At 48.8% G+C, this 26,771-nt stretch overlaps 1 protein-coding gene across 6 annotated transcripts in view; it reads right to left on the reverse strand.

The window, feature by feature from the left end:
• Positions 1-26,771, reverse strand: part of M1AP (meiosis 1 associated protein) — a 186,431-nt gene that overhangs the window by 71,289 nt on the left and 88,371 nt on the right. For all 6 annotated transcript variants that reach the window (XR_010179217.1, XM_063925955.1, XM_063925946.1 and 3 more), the window contains 3 exons: positions 19,476-19,644; positions 19,259-19,399; positions 7,958-8,090 (listed from right to left, as the gene is read on the reverse strand). Coding sequence is in view for 5 of the 6 variants with exons in the window: in XM_063925955.1 (XP_063782025.1) it covers positions 7,958-8,090; positions 19,259-19,399; positions 19,476-19,644 (443 nt within the window). In the remaining variant the exon portion in view is untranslated. The remainder of the gene's footprint in view (positions 1-7,957; positions 8,091-19,258; positions 19,400-19,475; positions 19,645-26,771) is intronic.

The following is a 26,771-nucleotide window of genomic DNA, read 5'->3' on the forward strand; positions in this document are numbered from 1 at the left end:
ATAACACAGAGCAGGCGATACATTCCTCTGTCACAGGGATCATAGTGACTGATAACACAGAGCAGGAGATACATTCCTCTGTCACAGGCATCACAGTGACTGATAACACAGAGCAGGCGATACATTCCTCTGTCACAGGGATCATAGTGACTGATAACACAGAGCAGGAGATATATTCCTCTGTCACAGGGATCATAGTGACTGATAACACAGAGCAGGCGATGATACATTCCTCTGTCACAGGGATCATAGTGACTGATAACACAGAGCAGGCGATACATTCCTCTGTCAAAGGGATCATAGTGACTGATACAGAGCAGGTGATACATTCCTCTGTCACGGGGATCATAGTGACTGATAACACAGAGCAGACGATACATTCCTCTGTCACAGGCATCACAGTGACTGATAACACAGAGCAGGCGATACATTCCTCTGTCACAGGGATCATAGTGACTGATAACACAGAGCAGGCGATACATTCCTCTGTCACAGGGATCATAGTGACTGATAACACAGAGCAGGAGATACATTCCTCTGTCACAGGGATCATAGTGACTGATAACACAGAGCAGGCGATACATTCCTCTGTCACAGGGATCATAGTGACTGATAACACAGAGCAGGAGATACATTCCTCTGTCACAGGGATCATAGTGACTGATACAGAGCAGGTGATACATTCCTCTGTCACGGGGATCATAGTGACTGATAACACAGAGCAGGCGATACATTCCTCTGTCACAGGGATCATAGTGACTGATAACACGGAGCAGGCGATACATTCCTCTGTCACAGGCATCACAGTGACTGATAACACAGAGCAGGCGATACATTCCTCTGTCACAGGGATCATAGTGACTGATAACACGGAGCAGGCGATACATTCCTCTGTCACAGGCATCACAGTGACTGATAACACAGAGCAGGCGATACATTCCTCTGTCACAGGGATCATAGTGACTGATAACACAGAGCAGGAGATACATTCCTCTGTCACAGGCATCACAGTGACTGATAACACAGAGCAGGCGATACATTCCTCTGTCACAGGGATCATAGTGACTGATAACACAGAGCAGGCGATACATTCCTCTGTCACAGGGATCATAGTGACTGATAACACAGAGCAGGAGATACATTCCTCTGTCACAGGCATCACAGTGACTGATAACAGAGCAGGCGATACATTCCTCTGTCACAGGGATCATAGTGACTGATAACACAGAGCAGGCGATACATTCCTCTGTCACAGGGATCATAGTGACTGATAACACAGAGCAGGAGATACATTCCTCTGTCACAGGCATCACAGTGACTGATAACACAGAGCAGGCGATACATTCCTCTGTCACAGGGATCATAGTGACTGATAACACAGAGCAGGAGATATATTCCTCTGTCACAGGGATCATAGTGACTGATAACACAGAGCAGGCGATGATACATTCCTCTGTCACAGGGATCATAGTGACTGATAACACAGAGCAGGAGATACATTCCTCTGTCACATGGATCATAGTTACTGATAACACAGAGCAGGCAATACATTCCTCTGTCACAGGGATCATAGTGACTGATAACACAGAGCAGGCAATACATTCCTCTGTCACGGGGATCATAGTGACTGATAACACAGAGCAGGCGATACATTCCTCTGTCACAGGGATCATAGTGACTGATAACAGAGCAGGCGATCCATTCCTCTGTCACAGGGATCATAGTGACTGATAACAGATCAGGCGATACATTCCTCTGTCACAGGGATCATAGTGACTGATAACACAGAGCAGGCAATACATTCCTCTGTCACAGGAATCATAGTGACTGATAACACAGAGGTGATAAAGTCCTCTGTCACAGGGATCATAGTGACTGATAACACAGAGCAGATGATACATTCCTCTGTCACAGGGATCACAGTGACTGATAACACAGAGCAGGTGATACCTTTCTCTCTCACAGGCATCATAGTGACTGATAACAGAGCAGGCAATATATTCCTCTGTCACGGGGATCATAGTGACTGATAACAAAGAGCAGGTGATACATTCCTCTGTCACAGGGATCATAGTGACTAATAACAGCAGGCGATACATTCCTCTGCCATAGGGATCATAGTGACTGATAACACAGAGAAGGCGATACATTCTTCTATCACAGGGATCATAGTGACTGATAACAAAGCAGGCAATACATTCCTGTCACAGAGATCATAGTGACTGAGAACACAGAGCAGGCGATACATTCCTCTGTCACAGGGATCATGGTGACTGGTAACACAGAGCAGGCAATACATTCCTGTCACAGGGATCATAGTAACTGATAACAGAGAGCAGGCGATACATTCCTGTCACAGGAATCACAGTGACCGATAACAAAGCAGACAATCCATTCCTCTGTCACAGGGAACATAGTGACTGATAACACAGAGCAGGTGATACCTTTCTCTGTCACAGGCATCATAGTGACTGATAACAGAGCAGGCAATATATTCCTCTGTCACAGGAATCATAGTGACTGATAACAAAGAGCAGGTGATACATTCCTCTGTCACAGGGATCATAGTGACTAATAACAGCAGGTGATACATTCCTCTGTCACTGGGATCATAGTGACTGATAACACAGAGCAGGAGATACATTCCTCTGTCACAGGGATCATAGTGACTGATAACACAGAGCAGGCGATACACTCCTGTCACAGTGATCATAGCGACTGAAAACACAGAGCAGGCGATACACTCCTGTCACAGGGATCATAGCGACTGAAAACAAAGAGCAGGCGATACATTCCTGTCACAGGAATCATAGCGACTGATAACACAGAGCTGGCGATACATTCCTCTGTCACAGGGATCATAGCCACTGATAACACAGAGCAGGCGATACATTCCTCTGTCACAGGTATCACAGTGACTGATAACACAGAGCAGGCGATACACTCCTGTCACAGTGATCATAGCGACTGAAAACACAGAGCAGGTGATACATTCCTGTCACAGGGATCATAGCGACTGATAACACAGAGCAGGCGATACATTCCTCTGTCACAGGTATCACAGTGACTGATAACACAGAGCAGGCGATACACTCCTGTCACAGGGATCATAGTGACTGAAAACACAGAGCAGGCGATACATTCCTGTCACAGCGATCATAGCGACTGATAACACAGAGCTGTCGATACATTCCTCTGTCACAGGGATCATAGTGACTAATAACAGCAGGTGATACATTCCTCTGTCACAGGGATCATAGTGACTAATAACAGCAGGTGATACATTCCTCTGTCACAGGGATCATAGTGACTGATAACACAGAGCAGGTGATACATTCCCCTGTCACAGGGATCATAGTGACTGATAACACAGAGCAGGCGATACACTCCTGTCACAGGGATCATAGCGACTGAAAACAAAGAGCAGGCGATACATTCCTGTCACAGGAATCCTAGCGACTGATAACACAGAGCTGGCGATACATTCCTCTGTCACAGGGATCATAGCCACTGATAACACAGAGCAGGCGATACATTCCTCTGTCACAGGTATCACAGTGACTGATAACACAGAGCAGGCTATACACTCCTGTCACAGGGATCATAGTGACTGAAAACACAGAGCAGGCTATACATTCCTGTCACAGGGATCATAGCGACTGATAACACAGAGCTGGCGATACATTCCTGTCACAGGGATCATAGCGACTGATAGAACAGAGCAGGCGATACATTCCTCTGTCACAGGGATCATAGTGACTGATAACACAGAGGAGGCGATACATTCCTCTGTCACAGGGATCAGTGACTGATAACATAGAGCAGGCGATACATTCCTCTGTCACAGGGATCATAGTAACTGATAACACAGAGCAGGCGATACATTCCTGTCACAGGGATCATAGTGACTGATAACACAGAGCAGGCGATACATTCCTCTGTCACAGGTATCACAGTGACTGATAACACAGAGCAGGCGATACATTCCTCTGTCACAGGGATCATAGTGACTGATAGCACAGAGCAGGCGATACATTCCTCTGTCACAGGGATCATAGTGACTGATAACACAGAGCAGGCGATACATTCCTCTGTAACAGGGATCATAGTGATTGATAACACAGAGCAGGCGATACATTCCTCTGTCACAGGGATCATAGTGACTGATAACAGAGCAAGCGATAAATTCCTCTGTCACCGTGATCATAGTGACTGATAACACAGAGCAGGCGATACATTCCTCTGTCACAGGGATCGTAGTGACTGATAACACAGAGCAGGCGATCCATTCCTCTGTCACAGGGATCATAGTGAGTGATAACACAGAGCAGGCGATCCATTCCTCTGTCACAGGCATCAGTGACTGATAACAGAGCAGGTGATCCATTCCTCTGTCACAGGGATCATAGTGACTGATAACACAGAGCAGGCGATACATTCCTCTGTCACAGGGACCATAGTGACTGATAACACAGAGCAGGCGATACACTCCTGTCACAGGGATCATAGCGACTGAAAACACAGAGCAGCCGATACATTCCTGTCACAGGGATCATAGCGACTGATAACACAGAGCTGGCGATACATTCCTCTGTCACAGGGATCATAGTGACTGATAACACAGAGCAGGCAATACATTCCTATCACAGGGATCATAGTGACTGATAACAGAGCAAGCGATACATTCCTCTGTCACAGGGATCATAATGACTGATAACACAGAGCAGGCAATACATTCCTCTGTCAAAGGGATCATAGTGACTGATAACACAGAGCAGGCGATACATTCCTGTAGATTTGGGGTGTATGATTCTTTTCCCAGTTACAGAGGGCGGGAGCAGATTTAGGATGTATGATTTCTGTTCCCAGTTACAGAGCGTTGGTGCAGATTTGGGGTGTATGAATTCTGTTCCCAGTTACAGAGGGCTGGAGCAGATTTGGGGTGTATGATTTCTGTTCCCAGTTACAGAGGGCTGGGGCAGATTTGGGGTGTATGATTTCTGTTCCCAGTTACAGAGGGTAGGAGCAGATTTGGGGTGTGTGATTTCTGTTCCCAGTTACAGAAGGCTGGTGCAGATTTGGGGTGTATGATTTCTGTTCTCAGTTAGAGGGCTGGGGCAGATTTGGGGTGTATGATTTTTGTTCCCGGTTACAGAGGGCTGGAGCAGATATGGGGTGTATGATTTTTGTTCCCAGTTACAGAGGGCTGGAGCAGATTTGGGGTGTATGATTTCTGTTCCCAGTTACAGAAGGCTGGTGCAGATTTGGGGTGTATGATTCTGTTCCCAGTTACAGAGGGTAGGAGCAGATTTGGGGTGTATGATTTCTGTTCCCGGTTACAGAGGGCTGGAGCAGATTTGGGGTGTATGATTTTTGTTCCCAGTTACAGAGGGCTGGTGCAGATTTGGGGTGTATGATTTCTCTTCCCGTTACAGAGGGTAGGAGCAGATTTGGGGTGTGATTTCTGTTCCCAGTTACAGAGGGTAGGAGCAGATTTGGGGTGTATGATACTTATCCGTTATAGAGGGTGGGAGCAGATTTGGGGTGTATGATTTCTGTTCCGTTACAGAGGGCTGGTGCAGATTTGAGGTGTATAATTCTGTTCCCAGTTACAGAGGGCTGATGCAGATTTGGGGTGTATGATTCTGTTCCCAGTTACAGAGGGCTGGAGCAGATTTGGGGTGTATGATTTCTGTTCCCAGTTACAGAAGGCTGGTGCAGATTTGGGGTGTATGATTTCTGTTCTCAGTTAGAGGGCTGGGGCAGATTTGGGGTGTATGATTTTTGTTCCCAGTTACAGAGGGCTGGAGCAGATTTGGGGTGTATGATTTCTGTTCCCAGTTACAGAAGGCTGGTGCAGATTTGGGGTGTATGATTCTGTTCCAGTTACAGAGGGTAGGAGCAGATTTGGGGTGTATGATTTCTGTTCCCGGTTACAGAGGGCTGGAGCAGATTTGGGGTGTATGATTTTTGTTCCAAGTTACAGAGGGCTGGTGCAGATTTGGGGTGTATGATTCTGTTCCCAGTTACAGAGGGCTGGACCAGATTTGGGGTGTATGATTTTTGTTCCCAGTTACAGAGGGCTGGACCAGATTTGGGGTGTATGATTTTTGTTCCCAGTTACAGAGGGCTGGGGCAGATTTGGGGTGTATGATTCTGTTCCCAGTTACAGAGCGCTGGGGCAGATTTGGGGTGTATGATTCTGTTCCCAGTTACAGAGGGTAGGAGCAGATTTGGGGTGTATGATTTCTGTTCCCAGTTACAGAAGGCAGGAGCAGATTTGGGGTGTATGATTCTGTTCCCAGTTACAGAGGGCTGGAGCATATTTGGGGTGTATGATTTCTGTTCCCAGTTACAGAAGGCTGGAGCAGATTTGGGGTGTATGATTCTTATCCCAGTTACAGAGGGCGGGAGCAGATTTGGGGTGTATGATTTCTGTTCCCGGTTACAGAGGGCTGGAGCAGATTTGGGGTGTATGATTTCTGTTCCCGGTTACAGAGGGCTGGAGCAGATTTGGGGTGTATGATTTTTGTTCCCAGTTACAGAGGGCTGGAGCAGATTTGGGGTGTATGATTCTGTTCCCAGTTACAGAGGGCTGGACCAGATTTGGGGTGTATGGTTTTTGTTCCCAGTTACAGAGGGCTGGACCAGATTTGGGGTGTATGATTTTTGTTCCCAGTTACAGAGGGCTGGAGCAGATATGGGGTGTATGATTTTTGTTCCCAGTTACAGAGGGCTGGTGCAGATTTGGGGTGTATGATTCTGTTCCCAGTTACAGAGGGCTGGAGCATATTTGGGGTGTATGATTTCTGTTCCCAGTTACAGAAGGCTGGTGCAGATTTGGGGTGTATAATTCTTATCCCGGTTACAGAGGGCTGGAGCAGATATGGGGTGTATGATTTTTGTTCCCAGTTACAGAGGGCTGGAGCAGATTTGGGGTGTATGATTTCTGTTCCCAGTTACAGAAGGCTGGTGCAGATTTGGGGTGTATGATTCTGTTCCCAGTTACAGAGGGTAGGAGCAGATTTGGGGTGTATGATTTTTGTTCCCAGTTACAGAGGGCTGGAGCATATTTGGGGTGTATGATTTCTGTTCCCATTTACAGAGGGCTGGACCAGATTTGGGGTGTATGATTTCTGTTCCCAGTTACAGAGGGCTGGACCAGATTTGGGGTGTATGATTTTTGTTCCCAGTTACAGAGGGCTGGACCAGATTTGGGGTGTATGATTTTTGTTCCCAGTTACAGAGGGCTGGAGCAGATATGGGGTGTATGATTTTTGTTCCCAGTTACAGAGGGCTGGTGCAAATTTGGGGTGTATGATTTCTGTTCTCAGATAGAGGGCTGGGGCAGATTTTGGGTGTATGATTTCTGTTCCCGGTTACAGAGGGCTGGAGCAGATATGGGGTGTATGATTCTGTTCCCAGTTACAGAGGGCTGGAGCATATTTGGGGTGTATGATTTCTGTTCCCAGTTACAGAAGGCTGGTGCAGATTTGGGGTGTATAATTTCTGTTCTCAGTTAGAGGGCTGGGGCAGATTTGGGGTGTATGATTCTGTTCCCAGTTACAGAGGGCTGGAGCAGATTTGGGGTGTATGATTTCTGTTCCCAGTTACAGAGGGCTGGGGCAGATTTGGGGTGTATGATTTCTGGTCCCAGTTACAGAGGGTAGGAGCAGATTTGGGATATGTGATTTCTGTTGGGGTGTATGATTTCTGTTCCCAGTTACAGAGGGCTGGTGCAGATTTGTGATTTCCATTCCCAGTTATAGAGGGCGTGAGCAGATTTGGGGTGTATGATTCTGTTCCCAGTTACAGAGGGCTGGTGCAGATTTGTGATTTCCATTCCCAGTTACAGAGGGCGGGAGTAGATTTGGGGTGTATGACTCTGTTTCCAGTTAGAGGGCTGGGGCAGATTTCGGGTTCTGCTGCAGGGGTCTTCTCTATGAGATGTCTATACCTGATGACTCTGAGGGACTGGGCAACGCCAACATTTGGGGTGTGAACAGGACGGGTAGCGCAAGTCTGATCTCCCGGAGTAAAGAGAAGTCCAGGGTCCAGCAGTGGCCGATGCACATCGCAGATCACTCGCACTGGAAAAATAAAAATTATTATTTTGTCTTCTTACATTGATAACATACCCCAACACGTGTTTTGGTGCAGAGGATTTTTGGAGCTGATTTTATGTATATTAGGTGTGCTGATTTCTAATATAACATTCATTTTCGCCTATCAGCTCTAAATTTTGAGATAAACATCGTCTGATTTGTGTTACCCTATTTCAGATTAGGCCTATGAATCACAGAATAAAACCTAAAACGTTAAAAAAATAGTTACAAATATTTTCTAGAATATTTTAGTGATATCAATAAACCATACTAACATTACAGTAATTCGACCAATGGCAATAGCAGGGCTAATGTATAAACAATATTTAAAATTGATGGTTTGATGAAAAATGTTAAACATTAAAACAATTCATATAGCAATAAAACAATATTATCACCTCCTATCTTTTTGAATGTGTCCGTTCCTTTATAAATTAACTGGACTGCAATTAAGTGTGGGATCTGTAATTAAGGGCTGATGGCACAGTCCAAGTGCATTTACATTACCACTCAGGCACCGCTGCAGGAGAAAGGAGTCCCTTGAAGAAATTCTTTAAAAGGGATGTTGGTAGCAAAGTCCTGGATCCTCACTAGAATGCGGAGCTTGGTTTACAGGATAGGTGTGGAAAATCCCCTGAAGGCGAATCCATTCACCAAATTCAGTTCCTGCTCGAATTGGTTTAAAGGTGGTCATTCCGAGTTGTTCGCTCGCTAGCAGATTTTAGCAGCATTGCACACGCTAGGCCGCCGCCCTCTGGGAGTGTATCTTAGCATAGCAGAATTGCGAACGAAAGATTAGCGGAATTGCGAATAGAAATTTCCTAGCAGTTTCTGAGTAGCTCGAGACTTACTCCTACACTGCGATCAGCTCAGTCAGTTTCGTTCCTGGTTTGACGTCACACACACGCCCAGCGTTCGCCCAGCCACTCCCCCGTTTCTCCAGACACTCCCACGTTTTATCCTGGCACATATGCGTTTTTCCGCACACTCCCAGAAAACGATCAGTTTCCGCCCAAAAACACCCACTTTCTGTCAATCACACTCCGATCACTTCAACGATGAAAATTCTTAGTTCGGACGTGAGTAAATCTACTAAGTTTTGTGCTAAAATACTTAGCGCATGCGCACTGCGTACCATGCGCATGCGCGTTTTTGCCTTAATCGCTCCGTTGCGAAAATCGGCAACGAGCGAACAAACTCGGAATGACCCCCAAAGTCCAGTATGGTCCGGGCACAGGGTGAAAGCACGTGGTCGGTTGATGAGCAACTTCTGACGCGTTTCGCTGCAGCTCCTGCAGCTTTATCCTGTGCTTTCATCCTGTGCCCGGACCATACTGGACTTCAAACCAATTCGGGCACCCAGCATCCTCTACGGACTACGAGAAAAGAATTTACCGGTAGGTACCAAAATCCTATTTTCTCTTACATCCTAGAGGATGCTGGGGTCCACATTAGTACCATGGGGATGTACCAAAGCTCCCAGAACGAGAGTGAGAGTGCGGAGGCTCCTGCAGAACTGACTGATCTTCAAGTATCGAACTTGTAAAACTTTTCAAACATGTTCGACCCAGACCAAGTTGCAGCTCGGCAAAGTTGCACTACCGAGACACCCCGGGCAGCCGCCCAGGAAGACGCCACCATACGAGTAGAGCGGGCCTTAACAGATTTTGGACACTGCAATCCTGCCGTAAAATAAGCATGCTGGATACTGAACCTGATCCAGCGAGAGATCGTCTGCTTAGAAGCAGGACACCCAATTTTCTTGGGATCATACAGGACAGAGAGTCCGATTTTCTGTGACGAGAAGTTCTCTTCACATATATCTTCAGAGCCCTTACGACATACAAGGACTTTGATGAAATTGAGGAGTCAGTAGCCACTGGCACCACAATAGGTTGGTTGATATGAAAAGCCGACACAACCTTCGGAAGAAACTGCGGACGTGTCCCGAGCTCAGCTCTATCTTCATGGAAGATCAAGTAAGGGCTTTTACAGGATAAAGCCCCCAGCTCGGACACACGTCTAGCAGAAGCCAAGGCCAACAAAGTGACCGCCTTCCATGTAAGAAACTTGACCTCTACCTCCTGTAGGGGCTCAAACCAATCCGACCGGAGGAACTGCAACACCACGTTAAGATCCCAGGGCGCCGTAGGCGGTACAAAGGGAGGTTGGATATGCAGAACTCCCTTCAAAAAGGTCTGAACCTCAGGGAGGGCAGCCCATTGTTTCTGAAAGAAAATGGATAGGGCCAAAATCTGGACCTTTACAGAACCCAATCTCAGGCCCATATCCACTCCTCCTTCCAGGAATAGGAGGAAACGTCCCAGTTTAAACTCTACCGTAGGAAACTTCTTGGATTCACACCAAGAGACATATTTTTTCCAAATACGATGGTAATGTTTAGACGTTACTCCTTTCCTAACCTGTATGAGGGTAGGAATAACAGTCTTCAGAATGCCCTTCCGAGCAAGCATCAGGCTCAACTTCCATGCCGTCAAACGTAGCCGTAGTAAGTCTTGATAGGCAAACGGCCCCTGCTGCAGCAGGTCCTCCCGTAGAGGAAGAGGCTTCGGCGCTTCTTGCAGTAGATTCAGAAAGTCCGCGTACCAAGCCCTTCTTGGACAGTCTGGGGCAATGAGGATCGCTTGAACCCTTGTTCTCCTTATGAGCTTTAGGATTCTTGGTATGAGTGGGAGTGGTGGAAACACGTACACTAACTGGAACACCCACGGAGACACCAGGGCGTCCACTGCCACTGCCTGTGGGTCCCTTGACCTGGAACAATAACGCCGAAGCTTCTTGTTGAGACGAGAGGCCATCATGTCTATTTGGGGTAAGCCCCAAAGATCTGTTATTTCCATGAACACCTCTGGAGGGAGTCCCCACTCTCCTGGATGGAGATTGTGTCTGCTGAGGAAGTCTGCTTCCCAGTTGTCTACTCCCGGAATGAAGATGGCTGACAGCACCAACGCGTGTTTTTCTGTTCAGAGGAGTATTCTTGTCACCTCTGACATTGCCGCTCTGCTCTTCGTTCCGCCCTGTCCGTTTACGTAAGCCACTGTTGTTACATTGTCAGATTGCACCTGAATGGCCCGATTTCTCAGCAGAGGGGCCACCTGAAGTAGACCGACTTAGACGGCTCTTAGTTCCAGGATGTTGATGGGCAGGCCGGCTTCCAGGCTTGACCCCCTTCCTTGGAAGGTTACTCCTTGAGTGACTGCTCCCCAGCCCCGGAGGCTCGCATCCGTGGTTATAAGGACCCAGTTCTAAATCCCGAACTTGCTGCCTTCCAGAAGGTGAGGCAATTGGAGCCACCAGAGGAGTGAAATCCTTGCCCTTGGCGACAGATGAATTCTCTGGTGCATGTGGAGGTGAGATCCCGACTACTTGTCCAGGAGGTCCAGTTGGAAGGTCCGAGCGTGGAACCTCCCGTACTGGAGAGCCTCGTAAGAGGCCACCATCTTTCCCAATAGGCAAATGCATTGATGAACCGACACCTGCGTTGGCTTCAGGACATCCCGGACCATAGTTTGTATCACCAACGCCTTTTCCTGCGGAAGAAACACCCTCTGCACTTCCGTATCCAGGATCATTTCCAGAAAGGACAACCTCTGGGTTGGTTCCAAATGCGACTTTGGAAGGTTCAGAATCCAACCGTGACTCTGGAGCAGTCGTGTTGTGAGAACAATAGACTGCAGTAGCTTCTCCTTGGACGATGCCTTTATCAGCAGATCGTCCAGATATGGAATGATGTTCACACCTTGCTTGCGGAGAAGAATCATCATTTCCGCCATCACCTTGCTGTGGAGAGGCCTGGAACTGGAACTGACAATCCAAAAATGCGAAGCGGAAATAAGCCTGATGTGGAAGCCAGATTGGAATGTGGAGGTTGTGACGACATGTGATGACACAGCTGGTGCATCGTGTCGCTCAGTGGTAAAAGACACGTGGTTACTTTCCCAGCCCTGGTCCTACACATGGACTTCACCAATTGCCAATATGTTATTAGTTATATGTTAGGCAATATTGTATTATATTGTATGATGTTATTGTTACAAGGGTACAGTTATGTTTTCAATGTATATATATGAATGTATTGGTTATTGTGTTATAGCTTGTAAAATAATGTTCCCCCCCCCATATGACTGCGCAGATAACCTGTGTGTTTGCTGTTGTGTAGATACAGCCAGTCTCAGATGTCAGGCCATACAACCCCCCCTCATTCTTCCCCACACAATGGATTCCAGGCCACACAATCAGATTAAGTAAGGTTACTTTAGTTAACATCTATTGTGGCCTAGGGGACATGCCTGGACATGTGAAAGTAGGTTTGCTCTGAAACTGTCTGGGGGTGTCGCCTTATTGTAGGAAAGACAAAGGCTTGATAATAGCAAACAGGGGAGGTGAGAGAGAGCTGGAGAAGTTGGGAGAGTGGCAGGAGACTGACTAAGAAGTAATGTTCTGTCAGGAGTTCCAGGAGGGAATTGTCGTGTAGAATTGGACTACAGAAGTGTGCTGAGCTGTTTATAACCCATTCTGTTCAATAAACCACTGTTGGTTTTTCATCTACCACCGTGACTGAGTGATTTTGAACCCAGTATCTTCACATTTGGTGGCAAGCAGAGGGATCACTCAGGTTACAAGCATGGATGCAAGATATTACAGCAGATTGGAGGCAGCAGCACAATATTACAAAGACATCAAGAAGGGAGTCCTGCAAGGACTGTGTCATGGAAGAAAAATTGTAATCAACACAGTGGATACCAAGAAATCCCTAATTGGAAAACTGGCTCAATGGGACGTTGAGCACCCTTGTGATAAGGAGGAAGAAGAGGATATGGTCCAGGCCTCAGCGGAGGAGACCAGTAATGGAACCAGGGCAGTGGAGCTTGTGGTTGGAAGTTTGTCAGCATATCGGCAGGCTGGGAAGCCGGATCTTTTATTTATAGTTTCCAAAATGCAGTACATTTGGGAGTACTGGAATGAAGCTCAGTGGGAAATCAGCAGGTGGAGAGTATCCAGCATACAGGACAAGTTGTGTCATCTGGGGAATGCGTTCATGCACTGCAGAAGTGAAGCAGCCACATGGAATCTGCTGGGGGAACCAGAGTTTGAGGAATTCAGGGAGGAAGTGATCGCCACAGTGGCCCAAATGACACAAAGGATACAATATACAGAGACGGAAGGGCAAGTGCAGAGTAAATTGCCTTCCCGGACAGAGCCAAAGGAAGTGGCATTGGATCGGGGGCCCCTGGATACCCCAGCATGGCGAGACCAGTGTTACAGGGTGGATGCGGAAAGGCACCACCTGCAACAGCTTCTCCCATACCCAAGGGAAGAAGTTGCCCAGTGGTCTATACAGAAGGAAGCACACGAAGTGAAGACAGCAGTGAGCACAATCCAGGCACCCCAGGAGGAACTGCACTACAACTTCCCTGTTGCTGAGACGGAAGATGAGGACTTAGTGAGAGAGCGTCAAGAACTGTCTGCCCAGTATGTTACACTGGAAAAGAACGACCTTGACCAGGTGGATGCAAGGAAGCACTGTCTGCAACCCGTTCTCTTCTCCCTGGGGGAATGTCACAGTGAAACACTCAGTGAACGGCCTGAGCTGTGTTACAACTGGCCATTTGCGGGCTTGGAGGATATAGAAACCATCCCAGAGTGCCAGCGAGACATTGAGGAAGAAGTCGCCACTATCACCCGACCACCACTTGAGCAACAGAGCCTCCAAGGGAATCCTTCAGGTGAGCACCAACCAGTCCTGGCTACTGAGCCATTTACAGTGTTGTGTTTGGGGAAGGCTACTGAAAATGAGAAGGAAGTGGGGTCTGTCATCCAAACACCCCAGGAGAAGATGCACTATGCCTTCCCATTGGCAGAGGTGGAAGAGGAGATCTTTGCAAGGGCAGCAGTAGGTGGTAATGTCCCAACTATAAGCATGGCTAGTGCAGACAGGGTCTCACTTCAGGCTGATCAGCATATTCGGCTGAGGGAGGCCTATTGTGAAGCTATGTTCATGGCTGCCCCAGTTATTTTATCAGAAAAGGATGTTCAGGAAGGGCCCAGTGTATCCCCAGCTATTGTATCTCTCCCAGAAGATTCTGGAGGTCTGTTCCCATTCAGTGAACTTGATGGTAAGGAGCTGCAGTCTGAATGCCAGAATCTTCCCTATGACTCAGAGAAAATCCAGGTATCAGACCTGGTGAAAATAGCATCAGCTCAGGAACTGGAAGGGAACATGTTGCTCTACTCTAGGGCACCTGAATGTGTTTTGGACTGGCATTGTGTGCAAGGTGAAATGACTGACTCTAACCAGGACAATGGTGGTCAGCCAGGACATGTAGCAGTGAATGGAGAAGGTAATGCCACTGTCCCGGTGAACCTACATCCATGTTCCAGTACAACGATGGTCGAGTTGGTGGGTACACACAAGGAAGCTGAGGCCAAAGCATACAAGACTCAGAGTAGGATCCCACAAGTTACCCAGCCAGCCAGGCTGGAGGAAGCATTTACCCAGGATAGCACAGAAGAAACTTCTGGCATGAAGGAATCCCCATTGTGCCCTGACAATTACCAGACCCGTGGTTCATGTTTGGGGGAGGGAAGCCACTGTCCTGATGCACCAGAGGTGATGGAAGTGGGGTTCCCAGGGAATACATTGTTGGGAAGGGAGAGTGAGGGCCCCAGAGATCAGATTTTGTTTATGGAGGAAAATTGTGACTATCTGAAATGTGAGGTTACCCAGTTGGGTGTAGGGGAATTATTAAGTCCCCAGGTGCAGTTATTGCACTTACTGAATTACACTGTTGCACATGCTGTTACCCCAACCCAGCGGCTGTCTACAAAGGGGACTTTGATTAATGTATTTGGATGGGACACCGGGGGGAAATACAAGAACTATGGACTGCTGATCACGTTTCCACCGGACCCTGGTAAGACTGTATTGATTTATGTACTGTGGGCCACACACCCACCAGACCGGGGAAAGAAATTCCCAAACAAGCCTCATGACAATTACCAGAGACTTTGGACCTGGGACGCTGGTGGGCTCCGTACAAACTGTAAAATGCTATGGAATGTGGAGGTTGTGACGACATGTGATGATACAGCTGGCGCGTCGTGTCGCTCAGTGGTAAAAGACACGTAGTTACTTTCCCAGCCCTGGTCCTACACATGGACTTCACCAATTGCCAATATGTTATTAGTTATATGTTAGGCAATATTGTATTATATTGTATGATGTTATTGTTACAAGGGTACAGTTATGTTTTCAATGTATATATATGAATGTAACATCTATTGTGGCCTAGGGGACATGCCTGGACATGTGAAAGTAGGTTTGCTCTGAAACTGTCTGGGGGTGTCGCCTTATTGTAGGAAAGACAAAGGCTTGATAATAGCAAACAGGGGAGGTGAGAGAGAGCTGGAGAAGTTGGGAGAGTGGCAGGAGACTGACTAAGAAGTAATGTTCTGTCAGGAGTTCCAGGAGGGAATTGTCGTGTAGAATTGGACTACAGAAGTGTGCTGAGCTGTTTATAACCCATTCTGTTCAATAAACCACTGTTGGTTTTTCATCTACCACCATGACTGAGTGATTTTGAACCCAGTATCTTCACAGAGGTACGCATCCTTGATATCCAGTGATACCAGGAATTCCCCTTCTTCCAGACCTGATATCACCGCCCTGAGAGACTCCATCTTGATTCTTGAACGTCTTTAGAAAGGGGTTCAGTGATTTTAGGTTCAGAATGGGCCTGACCGAACCATCCAGTTTCGGTACCACGAAAAGGTTTGAATAGTAACCTTTGTTCAGCATGTGAGGTGGCACTGGCACAATGACCTGTGCCTCCACCAGCTTTTGGACAGCGTCCTGTAGTACTGTGCTGTCCTCCAACAGAGTTGGTAAGCCTGACTGAGGGAGACTTTGAAATTCCAGCCTGCATCCCTGAGACACAATATCTATCACCCAGGGATCCAGGCCGGACGATACCCAGACATGACTGAAGTGTCTGAGTCTCTCTCCCACTGGCCCCACCACCAGGGCGTGCAGTCCACCATCATGTAGAGGACTTAGGCGTACCTGAAGTAGGCTTTTGTTCCTGGGAACCTGCTGCGGCAGGTTTCTTGGACTTAACCCGACCTCCCCTAAAGAAGGTATTGGGTGTTCTGGACCTTCTAGGCTTGTTAGGCCGAAAGGACTGCATTTCTGCTGGAGAGAAAGATTTCTTCGGGGCAGGTGCTGCTGAGGGAAGAAAGGAAACTTAACCGCTGTAGCGGTGGATATCCACACGTCTAGAGCTTCCCCAAGGAGAGCCTGACCTGTATAGGGTAGGGACTCCACACTTTTCCTGGATTCCGCGTCGGTCGACCACTGGCGCAGCCACAGTCCCCGACAAGCTGAAACAGACATGGAAGATATTCCCGCAGCCATGGAACCCAGGTCCTTCATGGACTCTACCATAAAACCTGCAGAACCATGTATGTTGCGTAAATACAATGCAACGTCATCCCTATCCATCGTATCCAAATCCTCAAGTAAGATAGCCGGCCACTTTACTATAACCTTTGTAATCCATGCAGTAGCAATAGTGGGACGTAATATGGCCCCTGAAGCAGTGTACATTGATTTAAGTGTGTTATCAATCTTTCTATCAACCGGCTCCTTTAAGGCGGCAGATCCTGGAACAGGTAAAACCACCTTTTTGAGAGTCTGGACACAGATGCGTCAACAATCGGTGGGTTTTCCCATTTTTTCCAATCCTCCTCAGGGAAAGGAAACGCCACCTGGACCCTTTTAGCGACCTGGAATTTTTTCTCAGGGTTTTCCCATGCTTTTTCAAATATAGCATTCAATTCCTTTGACGCAGGGAAGGTTAGCGAGGATTTTTTATTTTCAGTGAAGAAAGCCTCCTCAACCTGCTCAGGTGTGGTATCATTAACATTCAAAACATCCCTGATAGCCTCTATCAACAATTGCGCCCCCTTTGCAAGAGATGTGGACCCCCGCAACACATCCCCATCACCGTCTGTAGTGTCAGAATCGGTATCCGTGTCGTCTTGTGTGACATGCACAAGCGCACGTTTGTGGGGGTATATAGCGGAGCGTCCTGAGGTACCAGAATCAGGCCATACTGCCATAGAGCTCTGCAATACCTGGGTTGCAGATTCATTACTTGCAACCCCGTCAGAAATCGTAGAAATCCAAGATTTGATAGAGAAAAACCATTCAGGTTCCCTTGCTGGTATCTGTGCTAAACCAGTGCTAACCTGATTACATGGAATGGGATCATCCTGGGAGGATAAATCCTCTGCAGCATATGACACAGTGTCCCTGGACATAGCTAAAGGAGAACACCAGACACTCCCTCCACACACACACACACACACACACACACACACACACACACACACACACACACGCACACACACACGCACACACACACGCACACACGAGGGCAGACAGAGTTCCCCCCCCCAAGAATGGCAAGAGAGACACAGAGATTGGAGCCAACCCACACACAGCGCTTTTACCAGAGGGAGACCCCTTGTCAGTGCTGACTGTGCACCTTAATAGGATACACAGTCGTTTTACAGCCTCCCCTCCCTTCTACAACCCCTTGGTACCGTGCACAGTCAGATGGAGTTGCTGTGGAGGGACTTGATCTTCCATCCAGCGCTGTGCAGGCAGGAAAATGGCGCTGGAACGCTGCTGGGTCCGCTCTGAGGAGAAGCTCTACCCCCTTAATGGCGCTGTCTTCCCACTCTTCAAGAATTATACTGGCCTGAGGTAAAACTTGATGGCTGAGATCCGCGGACCTGGACAGACTTGATGATCAGTGTGGGGGTAAGCGCTGGCCCAGGGCGCCGCACCATGTACCGCTGAACCTTCATAGGAGCGCAGTTAATACTGCGCTCCCTCCCCATTGCCGCCATCTTCACACCGGCCCCCCGCTTGCTAGGGGGGGTCGGTGTCTCTCTCACCACTTTTCAGCTCTGTAAGGGGGCGGCGGCATGCTGCTGGGGCGAGCGGTCCCCTGTAGCAGAGACCAGTGTCCAGTCAGCGGAGACAGTGACTCAGACCCCGCAGGGCGGACACTGCTCCCCCCCCTTAGTCCCACGCTTCAGGCAGGCCGTTGCCAGCAGCCTCCTGTAAAATAAAAAACTCTAAAATAAAACTTTACTAGAAAAGCTCAGGAGAGCTCCCCTAGCTGTGACCGGCTCCTCCGGCCACATTTTCTAAACTGAGTCTGGTAGGAGGGGCATAGAGGGAGGCGCCAGCCCACACTCTCAAACTCTTAAAGCAGCAGCCCCCTCCCCCGCGCGTTCTCCAGCAGCGCCCCCGCCCCTCCCCACACGTTCTCCAGCAGCGCCGCCCCCCGCGCGTCCTCCAGCAGCAGCGCCGCCGCCCCCCCCCTCGTTCTCCAGCAGCACCGCCCCCCCGCGCATTCTCCGGCAGCGCCGCCCCCCCCCCCCCCCCCCGCGCATTCTCCAGCAGCGCCAGCTCCCAGCAACACCCCCTCCTCTGCTTGGCCAGTAGTTCATGTTCGCCAGCAGTACCTTCTTCTGATACCTGATATAATGGGGTCTGGTTAAACCCGTTTCCCACATGGCAGGGGTGCCAGGACCCCCTACCATTGGGATATACTATCTAAGGGGCCCATTTATCATTGATTGCATATTCAATGCAATGTGGACGTGATATTAGCGCCTAGGATCGCATTACAAATTGCGATAACGTCAGCTGGATGTATTAATAAGCACTCGGGCTCTGATAGGTACCCGTCCCCGCGATGAGCTTCGCAAGCTGCCGGGTGAGATGTGCGTGCGTGGTCCCGCTGACCGTACACGCACATGGGCCACCACCAGGAAGGGAACCCTCTGCCAGCTAGGAATGCGGTGAGTAACCCACAATCACCATTTTCAGATGGTGGTAGCCAATATCGGGAATGCTTTGCATTCTGGAAAGTGATAAATCTGACACCATACAAACCTATGGGGGAAAGATCACATCAGGTACTGGAGATATCTGCTGTCGTGCCTCCTAAATATATTGGAGGAATACTAAATGAGCCCCTCTATCTCTCCAGCTAAACCCCTGCATGTCATGTTCCATCACGTGGTGTTCTAGATAAAGGATACTGTATACTCACGCTCCGACCCCTCTTCTGGAAGTATCAGGTGGACTTCTTCTCGCTCACCATTTCTTCTAAGCAGCCATGACTTGAAGAAGCTCTCCAAGCTTAGAACATCCCCCGAAGTGGAAGAGAACTCAATGTGGCAAACATGGGAACCTGAGTGACAAAGACCAACATGGCTGAGCAAGCGATCAGAAAACATAGAGAGCGGATATACAGAGGCGTTTCATACACTGATCCGGATCTGGCTCCGGTGAGGTGATGGGGCTACCAGTGTCCTCCACGTCACATGAAATATGATGAACCAGCAATCTCCGTAGCGTGGTCAGATCAGCTTCCTGCAGACCGTCATCAAGCTCGAAGGCAATCTCATGTCCCAGGCGGGTGGACATAACGGTCACCTAATGATAAAACAGTAACCGGATGCAGATCATGGAGCGTTATACACTCACTAGCAATCACTGGGACATGATATATGGAAGAGACAATAATCCGCTTATTCGAGGTACCAGGGACTCTCCCTTCCCGATCTCCCCAACCATTTGCTTAATGTTATACTAGACATGTAAAGTCCTGATTGATGGAAAACGCTCCGCTTACCGGTCAATAAGGGACGTTTGGCACAAAACCCCCTTACTGGGAGAATATTTGATTGCACCATTTCTACTGGCAGTATTAGAGAGAACGGTCACCGAGCTCCGTCCTGTCCCCAATACTTGTGTCATACTGTATATTTCTTCCATGTTGCCATGTGGTACCGATATCACACCATTCATGCACCCTACCCCGTCACAGCCCGGGCACCATGCCCAATCAGACTGCCACCATGCCAACCACAAGCATTTCATATGGATATTGCAGCAGGTTAGCCTGGCTAGGTTCTTACATGGAAGTATGACAAAGGGTTAGACAGGGAGGCAGTGCAATGATTCCCCCCCCGTAGTGTGGCTATGTGTGACTCCTCAGTGTTGAGCAGGCACCTCAGACAGTATGGAAGCAGCCACATCGGTGGTCTTCTACATGAAGAATGACAACGCCAGGTGTCATGTCATGGGATAAAGGGGTGCCAATCTGGAGGAGGACAGTATCCTTCACTCCCCCACTATCTAGGCAACACCGCCATGGAAATCTAAGAGAGAAGAGGAAACGTGTGTGGATCAGGATGGTACAGACTGGGGGTCAGGACTGCTGGAATCGCCCGGGATACAGCTGAAAGTCTCTGCTGGCTGTGTACTAAGGTGTGCCGGGTGACAGAGGAATAAGCAGGGAAGGAGCCATCTAGATAAAGGCTAACTACAGCCATCTCTCCATCAGGGCTGTGCAGCGAGGCAATCTGCAAGTGTTAGAGCCACTGGATGGAAACATAAATGTGCCGAGTCTGTCATTTGTTCCAACCAGGGTGGTAGGGTAACGGCTGTGCCGAGTGTGTCATTTGTTCCAACCAGGGTGGTAGGGTAACGGCTGTGCGGAGTCTGTCATTTGTTCCAAGCAGGGTGGTAGGGTAACGGCTGTGCCGAGTGTGTCATTTGTTCCAACCAGGGTGGTAGGGTAACGGCTGTGCTGAGTGTGTCATTTGTTCCAGGCAGGGTGGTAGGGTAACGGCTGCGCTGAGTGTGTCATTTGTTCCAACCAAGATGGTAGGGTAACGGCTGCGCTGATTTGTTGCATTGCTCTGTGTTACGGCTGCCTGCACTCCTTGTTGGCTAGTTCGGGTAAAGGAGCGAACCTGAATCCTAGACTCCTAATATTAGATTTAAAAAAAAAATAAGATTTTACTCACCGGTAAATCTATTTCTCGTAGTCCGTAGTGGATGCTGGGAACTCCGTAAGGACCATGGGGAATAGACGGGCTCCGCAGGAGACTGGGCACTCTAAAAGAAAGATTAGGTACTATCTGGTGTGCACTGGCTCCTCCCTCTATGCCCCTCCTCCAGACCTCAGTTAGGATACTGTGCCCGGAAGAGCTGACACAATAAGGAAGGATTTTGAATCCCGGGTAAGACTCATACCAGCCACACCAATCACACCGTATAACTCGTGATATTAAACCCAGTTAACAGTATGAAATATAACTGAGCCTCTCAACAGATGGCTCAACAATAACCCTTTAGTTAGGCAATAACTATATACAAGTATTGCAGACAATCCGCACTTGGGATGGGCGCCCAGCATCCACTACGGACTACGAGAAATAGATTTACCGGTGAGTAAAATCTTATTTTCTCTGACGTCCTAGTGGATGCTGGGAACTCCGTAAGGACCATGGGGATTATACCAAAGCTCCCAAACGGGCGGGAGAGTGCGGATGACTCTGCAGCACCGAATGAGAGAACTCAAGGTCCTCCTCAGCCAGGGTATCAAATTTGTAGAATTTTGCAAACGTGTTTGCCCCTGACCAAGTTGCAGCTCGGCAAAGTTGTAAAGCCGAGACCCCTCGGGCAGCCGCCCAAGATGAGCCCACCTTCCTTGTGGAATGGGCTTTTACTGATTTAGGATGCGGCAATCCAGCCGCAGAATGCGCCAGCTGAATTGTGCTACAAATCCAGCGAGCAATAGTCTGCTTAGAAGCAGGAGCACCTATTTTGTTGGGTGCATACAGGATAAAAAGCGAGTCGGTTTTCCTGACTCCAGCCGTCCTGGAAACATAAATTTTTAAGGCCCTGACTACGTCCAGTAACTTGGAATCTTCCAAGTCCCTAGTAGCCGCAGGCACTACAATAGGTTGGTTCAAGTGAAAAGCTGATACCACCTTAGGGAGAAACTGGGGACGAGTCCTCAATTCTGCCCTATCCATATGGAAAATCAGATAAGGGCTTTTACATGACAAAGCCGCCAATTCTGACACACGCCTGGCCGAAGCCAAGGCCAATAACATGACCACTTTCCACGTGAGATATTTCAGATCCACAGTTTTAAGTGGCTCAAACCAATGTGATTTCAGGAAACTCAACACCACGTTGAGATCCCACGGTGCCACAGGAGGCACAAAAGGGGGGGCTGGATATGTAGCACTCCCTTTACAAAAGTCTGAACTTCAGGCAGTGAAGCCAGTTCTTTCTGGAAGAAAATCGACAGAGCCGAAATCTGGACTTTAATGGAACCCAATTTTAGGCCCATAGTCACTCCCGACTGTAGGAAGTGCAGAAAACGACCCAGCTGAAATTCCTCTGTTGGGGCCTTCCTGGCCTCACACCACGCAACATATTTTCGCCAAATACAGTGATAATGGTTTGCGGTTACTTCTTTCCTGGCTTTTATCAGCGTAGGAATGACTTCCTCCGGAATGCCCTTTTGCTTTAGGATCCGGAATTCAACCGCCATGCCGTCCAACGCAGCCGCGGTAAGTCTTGGAACAGACAGGGCCCCTGCTGTAGCAGATCCTGTCTGAGCGGTAGAGGCCATGGGTCCTCTGATATTATTTCTGTAAGTTCTGGGTACCAAGCTCTTCTTGGCCCATCCGGAACCACGAGTATCGTTCTTACTCCTCGTTTTCTTATTATTCTCAGTACCTTTGGTTTGAGAGGCAGAGGAGGGAATACATAAACCGACTGGTACACCCACGGTGTCACTAGAGCGTCCACAGCTATTGCCTGAGGATCCCTTGACCTGGCGCAATATCTAGTTTTTTGTTTAGGCGGGACGCCATCATGTCCACCTGTGGCCTTTCCCAACGGTTTACCAACAGTTGGAAGACTTCTGGATGAAGTCAACACTCTCCCGGGTGGAGGTCGTGCCTGCTGAGGAAGTCTGCTTCCCAGTTGTCCACTCCCGGAATGAACACTGCTGACAGTGCTAAGACGTAATTTTACGCCCATCGGAGAATCCTTGTGGCTTCTGCCATCGCCATCCTGCTTCTTGTGCCGCCCTGTCGGTTTACATGGGCGACTGCCGTGATGTTGTCTGATTGGATCAGTACCGGCTAGTTTTGAAGCAGAGGCCTTGCCAGACTTAGGGCATTGTAAATGGCCCTCAGTTCCAGAATATTTATGTGTTGGGACGACTCCTGACTTGACCAAAGTCCATGGAAATTTCTTCCCTGTGTGACTGCCCCCCAGCCTCGAAGGCTGGCATCCGTGGTTACCAGGACCCAGTCCTGTATGCCGAATCTGCGGCCCTCTTGAAGATGAGCACTCTGCAGCCACCACAGTAGAGATACCCTGGTCCTTGGAGACAGGGTTATCAGCCGATGCATCTGAAGATGCGATCCCGACCACTTGTCCAAGAGGTCCCACTAAAAGGTTCTTGTATGGAACCTGCCGAATGGAATTTTGCTTCGTAAGAAGCTACCATTTTTCCCAGGACTCGTGTACAGTGATGCACCGATACCTTTTTTTGTTTTCAGGAGGTCTCTGACTAGAGATGACAGCTCCTTGGCTTTCTCCTGCAGGAGAAACACTTTTTTCTGTTCTGTGTCCAGAACCATCCCCAGGAACAGTAGGCGTGTGGTAGGAACCAGCTGTGACTTTGGAATGTATAGAATCCATCCGTGCTGTTGTAGCACTTCCCGAGATAGTGCTACTCCGACCAACAACTGCTCCTTGGACCTCGCCTTTATAAGGAGATCGTCCAAGTACGGGATAATTAAAACTCCCTTTTTTCGAAGGAGTATCATCATTTCTGCCATTACCTTGGTAAAGACCCTCGGTGCCGTGGACAGTCCAAACGGCAGTGTTTGGAATTGGTAATGGCAATCCTGTACCACAAATCTGAGGTACTCCTGGTGAGGATGGTAAATGGGGACATGTAGGTAAGCATCCTTGATGTCCAGGGATACCATGTAATCCCCCTCCTCCAGGCTTGCAATAACCGCCCTGAGCGATTCCATCTTGAACTTGAATTTTTTTATGTATGTGTTCAAGGATTTCAAATTTAAAATGGGTCTCACCGAACCGTCCGGTTTCGGTACCACAAACAGTGTGGAATAGTAACCCCGTCCTTGTTGAAGTAGGGGCACCTTGACTATCACCTGCTGGGAATACAGCTTGTGAATTGCCTCTAGCACAGCCTCCCTGCCTGAGGGAGTTGTCGGCAAGGCAGATTTGAGGAAACGGCGGGGGGGAGACGCCTCGAATTCCAGCTTGTACCCCTGAGATACTACTTGAAGGATCCAGGGATCCACCTGTGAGCGAGCCCACTGATCGCTGAAATTTTTGAGGCGGACCCCCACCGTACCTGGCTACGCCTGTGGAGCCCCCACGTCATGCGGTGGACTCAGAGGAAGCGGGGGAAGAATTTTGATTCTGGGAACTGGCTGACTGGTGCAGCTTTTTCCCTCTTCCCTCGTCTCTGTGTAGAAAGGAAGCGCCTTTGACCCGCTTGCTTTTCTGAAGCCGAAAGGACTGTACCTGATAATACAGTGCTTTTCTTAGGCTGTGAGGAAACCTGAGGTAAAAAAAATTCTTCCCAGCTGTTGCTGTGGATACGCGGTCCCAGAGACCATCCCCAAACAATTCCTCACCCTTATAAGGCTCTATGTGCCTTTTAAAGTCAGCATCACCTGTCCAGTGTCGGGTCTCTCATACCCTCCTGACAGAATGGACATTGCATTAATTCTGGATGCCAGCCGGCAAAATATCCCTCTGTGCATCCCTCATATATAAGACGACGTCTTATGTTCGCAAAATAGTATCCCTGTTTGACAGGGTTACAGACCACGCTGCAGCAGCACTATCTGCAGGTCTCAGTCTAGTACCTGAGTGTGTAAATACAGACTTCAGGATAGCCTCCTGCTATTTATCAGCAGGTACCTTCAAAGTGGCCGTATCCTAAGACGGCAGTGCCACCTTTTTTGACAACCGTGTGAGCGCCTTATCCACCCTAGGGGATATCTCCCAGCGTAACTTATCCTCTGGCGGGAAAGGGTACGCCATCAGTAACTTTTTAGAAATTACCAGTTTCTTATCGAGGGAACCCAAGCTGTTTCACACTTCATTCACTCATTTGATGGGGGAACAAAACACTGGCTGCTTTTTCTCCCCACACATAAAACCCTTTTTTAGTGGTACTTGGGTTAATGTCAGAAATGTGCAACACATTTTTTATTGCCGGGATCATGTAACGGATGTTCCTAGTGGATTGTGTATATGTCTCAACCTCGTCGACACTGGAGTCAGACTCCGTGTCGACATCTGTGTCTGCCATCTGAGGGAGCGGGCGTTTTTGAGCCCCTGATGGCCTTTGAGACGCCTGGGCAGGCGCGGGCTGAGAAGCCGGCTGTCCCATAGCTGTTACGTCATCCAGCCTTTTATGTAAGGAGTTGACACTGTCGGTTAATACCTTCCACCTATCCATCCACTCTGGTGTCGGCCCCACAGGGGGCGATATCCCATTTATCGGCATCTGCTCCGCCTCCACATAAGCCTCCTCATCAAATATGTTGACACAGCCGTACCGACACACCGCACACACACAGGGAATGCTCTGACTGAGGACAGGACCCCACACAGCCCTTTGGGGAGACAGAGAGAGAGTATGCCAGCACACACCAGAGCGCTATATAATGTAGGGATAAACACTATCACTGAGTGAATTTTCCCCAATAGCTGCTTGTATAAACAAGATTGCGCCTAAATTTAGTGCCCCCCCTCTCTTTTTAACCCTTTGAGCCTGAAAACTACAGGGGAGAGCCTGGGGAGCTGTCTTCCAGCTGCACTGTGAAGAGAAAATGGCGCCAGTGTGCCGAGGTAGATAGCTCCGCCCCTTTTTCGCAGACTTTTCTCCCGCTTTTTTATGGATTCTGGCAGGGGTAATTTTACATCTATATAGCCTCTGGCTATATATTGTGATTATTTTGCCAGCCAAGGTGTTTTTATTGCTGCTCAGGGCGCCCCCCCCAGCGCCCTGCACCCTCAGTGACCGGAGTGTGAAGTGTGTATGAGGAGCAATGGCGCACAGCTGCAGTGCTGTGCGCTACCTTGGTGAAGACTGAAGTCTTCTGCCGCCGATTTTCCGGACCATCTTCATGCTTCTGGCTCTGTAAGGGGGACGGCGGCGCGGCTCCGGGAACGAACACCAATGACGGGTCCTGCGGTCGATCCCTCTGGAGCTAATGGTGTCCAGTAGCCTAAGAAGCCCAAGCTAGCTGCAAGCAGGTAGGTTCGCTTCTTCTCCCCTTAGTCCCACGTAGCAGTGAGTCTGTTGCCAGCAGGTCTCACTGTAAAATAAAAAACCTAACAAATACTTTCTTTCTAGTAAGCTCAGGAGAGCCCCTAGTGTGCATCCAGCTCAGCCGGGCACAGAAATCTAACTGAGGTCTGGAGGAGGGGCATAGAGGGAGGAGCCAGTGCACACCAGATAGTACCTAATCTTTCTTTTAGAGTGCCCAGTCTCCTGCGGAGCCCGTCTATTCCCCATGGTCCTTACGGAGTTCCCAGCATCCACTAGGACGTCAGAGAAAAGACATTTGCTTAAATCAGCTGTCGGGTTACCCTGCCCAGCATATTCTCCACCTGAAATCCCAGTGTTATGGTAATAAGCTCCTCTAGCTTCAACGCCACAGTGCCTGACCACCCCAATATCTGTGACCCCA

This window comes from Pseudophryne corroboree, chromosome 1 (assembly GCF_028390025.1).
Source record: "Pseudophryne corroboree isolate aPseCor3 chromosome 1, aPseCor3.hap2, whole genome shotgun sequence".
NCBI classification, from domain to species: Eukaryota; Metazoa; Chordata; class Amphibia; order Anura; family Myobatrachidae; genus Pseudophryne; species Pseudophryne corroboree.